Source organism: Tasmannia lanceolata, unplaced genomic scaffold (assembly GCF_043159265.1).
Source record: "Tasmannia lanceolata isolate RefF3 unplaced genomic scaffold, GAP_Taslan_0.1 ptg000008l, whole genome shotgun sequence".
Taxonomy (NCBI): Eukaryota; Viridiplantae; Streptophyta; class Magnoliopsida; order Canellales; family Winteraceae; genus Tasmannia; species Tasmannia lanceolata.
Window position 1 is genome coordinate 27,477,909 of NW_027518685.1, and position 2,615 is coordinate 27,480,523.

Below are 2,615 nucleotides of genomic sequence, written 5' to 3' on the forward strand. Positions count from 1 at the left end.
GGTATCAGCGTGGCGATCTTACCATTTAACGACACGTGGGGTATAGGCTGGTGCCAACTCACAAGTCACATCTATGGCCACGTGGCATCAGCGTGTCAATCTTACCATTTAAGGACACGTGGGGTATACGGTTGGTGCCAACTTACAAGTCACATCTATAAAGCTCCACGCATTTTCAAGTAAAGTGCCGTGAGAACCTCCGCCTCTTTATTTTTGTCTCTCTCTCTCTTGCTTTTTATATTTCCTCGAGTGTTGTTTTTTTCGCCATATAATAAGAGAAGAGAGAGAGAAGAGAATCCCATTCTGTTTTGGTTTTGTGCTTTCTTCACCTCTCTCTTGTTTCTGTTTATCTCTGTGAAGATGTCAAGCAATCCTCTCCCTCTTACATCCTTGAACCACATTTCCCTTGTATGTAGATCTGTGGACAGATCTCTTGAATTTTATCATAACATTCTTGGGTTTTTCCCCATACGGAGGCCTGGGTCATTTGATTTTGATGGAGCATGGTAAATCTAATCAATACAACTCCAAAATCATGCATGATTAATAAAACAATAATTCATTTTTTCAATTTTATTTTAGTTTTCATGTGGCTGATTTGTATTTCTTTTTTACGGTTGATTTGCTTGTTGTTTTAGGGTATTCAACTACGGAATCGGCATACATCTGTTGCAATCAGAAAACCCAGAAAGCATGCTGAAGAAAAATGAGATTAATCCTAAAGATAATCATATTTCCTTCCAGGTAACCATCTATTTATCTTAGAAATTCAATTTCTAGCTTTTTATTGAAGATTTTCTTAATCAGAAATTAATTATATTATGGTTTGCCGTACAAACCCGTATGTTTTCAAAATGAATAGGCTGATCCTAAGCCTCCGATCTGTTGAAGTTTCCATAATTCAATTTCTCGGATCGCCTCTCATCTATACGACTGGGGACTCAACATTATGGAATCCTCAATAGATCAAATGGTTAGGACCATCCTATGAAAATGATTTTTGGTCCACAACCTATTTACGTTGTGGCCCAACAAATATTTTTGGACGACAACCTATTCACAACTAAGGGAAAACTGTTTGTGAGCTTGATATGAGCTAGAGTGCCATAAAAACATGAGTTCCACATTTTTTTTTGGGGTGATCCAAACCATTCATCTGCATGGCCCATCATAGATAGTGTGTACCAAAAATCAGGTACATAGGATCATCTTAACCCATCCAGAAGTGGAGGGGAAATGGACAGACATTGTTTGTCGACAAATCTTCTCATTTTTGTCCTCCACTTTTGGAGGGGTTAGGATGATCCAATGGACTTGATTTTTGGTACACACTACCTATTATAGTGCCGGCTTATATGAGCTAGAGTGCCATAAAAACATGGGTTCCACATTTTTTTCGAGGTGATCCAAACCATTCATATGCATGGCCCCATTATAGATAGTGTGTACGAAAAATCAGGTACATAAGATCATCCTAACCCATCCAAAAGTGGAGGGGGAAATGCTTTTGGATGGGGAAATGGAGAGACGGTTTGTCGACAAATCTTCCCATTTTTACCCTCCACTTTTGGAGGCGTTAGGATGATCCAATGGACTTGATTTTTGGTACACTCACTATCTATTATACTCACTATCTATTATAGTGCCATGCAAATGAATGGTTTGGATCACCACAAAAAAAATGTGGGACCCATGTGTTCAGCCACCCATCATATAATTTCTCATACTTGATTATATGACCCTCCCTACATTTGTGATGTGACACAGTGCGAGAGCATGGACTCAGTGGAGATGATGCTGAAGGAGATGAAGATAGAGTACGTGAAGAGGAGGGTGGAGGAGGGCGGAATTGAGGTGGAGCAGCTTTTCTTTCATGACCCTGACGGGTTTATGATTGAGATCTGTAACTGCGACAACCTTCCGGTCGTGCCTATAGTTGGAGAACCGGTCTTTGCATGCGCCCGAGCAGGCATCCTGAGCCGTTGCATCCCCACCATCCAAGTCAATAACGATCTTCCTTCTTTCATTAACTGAGAAAAGGTTCAATTCAAATGTTGTTAAGCCATGCCAGATTTGCTTGGGCGGCCATTGTTACTAGGAACTTTGTTGCAGCATGTATAGAACAAGTAGTTCTATTGGTGTTACTCTTTTTCAGTTATAATTAGGAATATGGAGCATTCATCTATGAAAATAGAAAAGAAACAATACTTGTTAGTTGTTATTTAGTTAGGGTCTTTTTGAGCCGAATATGTATGTACGTGTTGTTGAATGCCAAAGCCAAGATGTGATACTCCTTTTATAAACTTGGTTCACATTTCTCTCCTATTAGAGAAGATAAGAATAACGTGAAGATGAGAATAAATCGCTGTCTTGTTGTTTTGTTCTTATATAAGATAAAAAGCATATGAGATAAAGATAAATATCAAATAAAAATAACCAAACATATTTTAGGGGCGATGTATCTAAGGGAGACTTCAGATAAGCTATTTGAGCTAGTGTCACAGGGTCAAATCACTCCTACACAATGTAACCCGTGATGCCACTAAGTTCTAATTTAGTCAGCCAACTCTCACCCCAAATGCATAATTAATTGAGGCACCCTCGAGAATGGGACA

At 39.2% G+C, this 2,615-nt stretch overlaps 1 protein-coding gene across 1 annotated transcript; it reads left to right on the forward strand.

Moving 5' to 3' along the window:
* The first annotated feature begins 223 nt into the window (after window positions 1-223).
* Window positions 224-2,323, forward strand: LOC143885027 (glyoxylase I 4-like). Its single transcript, XM_077388977.1, has 3 exons — window positions 224-506; window positions 639-744; window positions 1,768-2,323. The coding sequence occupies exons 1-3, from the start codon at window positions 361-363 to the stop codon at window positions 2,032-2,034; spliced, it is 519 nt and encodes a 172-aa protein (XP_077245092.1). The 5' UTR covers window positions 224-360; the 3' UTR covers window positions 2,035-2,323.
* The last annotated feature ends 292 nt before the right edge of the window (window positions 2,324-2,615 follow it).

Coding starts and splice junctions, on each gene's coding strand:
- LOC143885027 (XM_077388977.1), top strand. CDS start 361: ATGTCAAGCAATCCTCTCCCTCTTACATCCTTGAACCACATTTCCCTT. Junction 507..638: donor TTTGATTTTGATGGAGCATG/GTAAATCTAATC, acceptor TTGTTGTTTTAG/GGTATTCAACTACGGAATCG. Junction 745..1,767: donor ATAATCATATTTCCTTCCAG/GTAACCATCTAT, acceptor GATGTGACACAG/TGCGAGAGCATGGACTCAGT.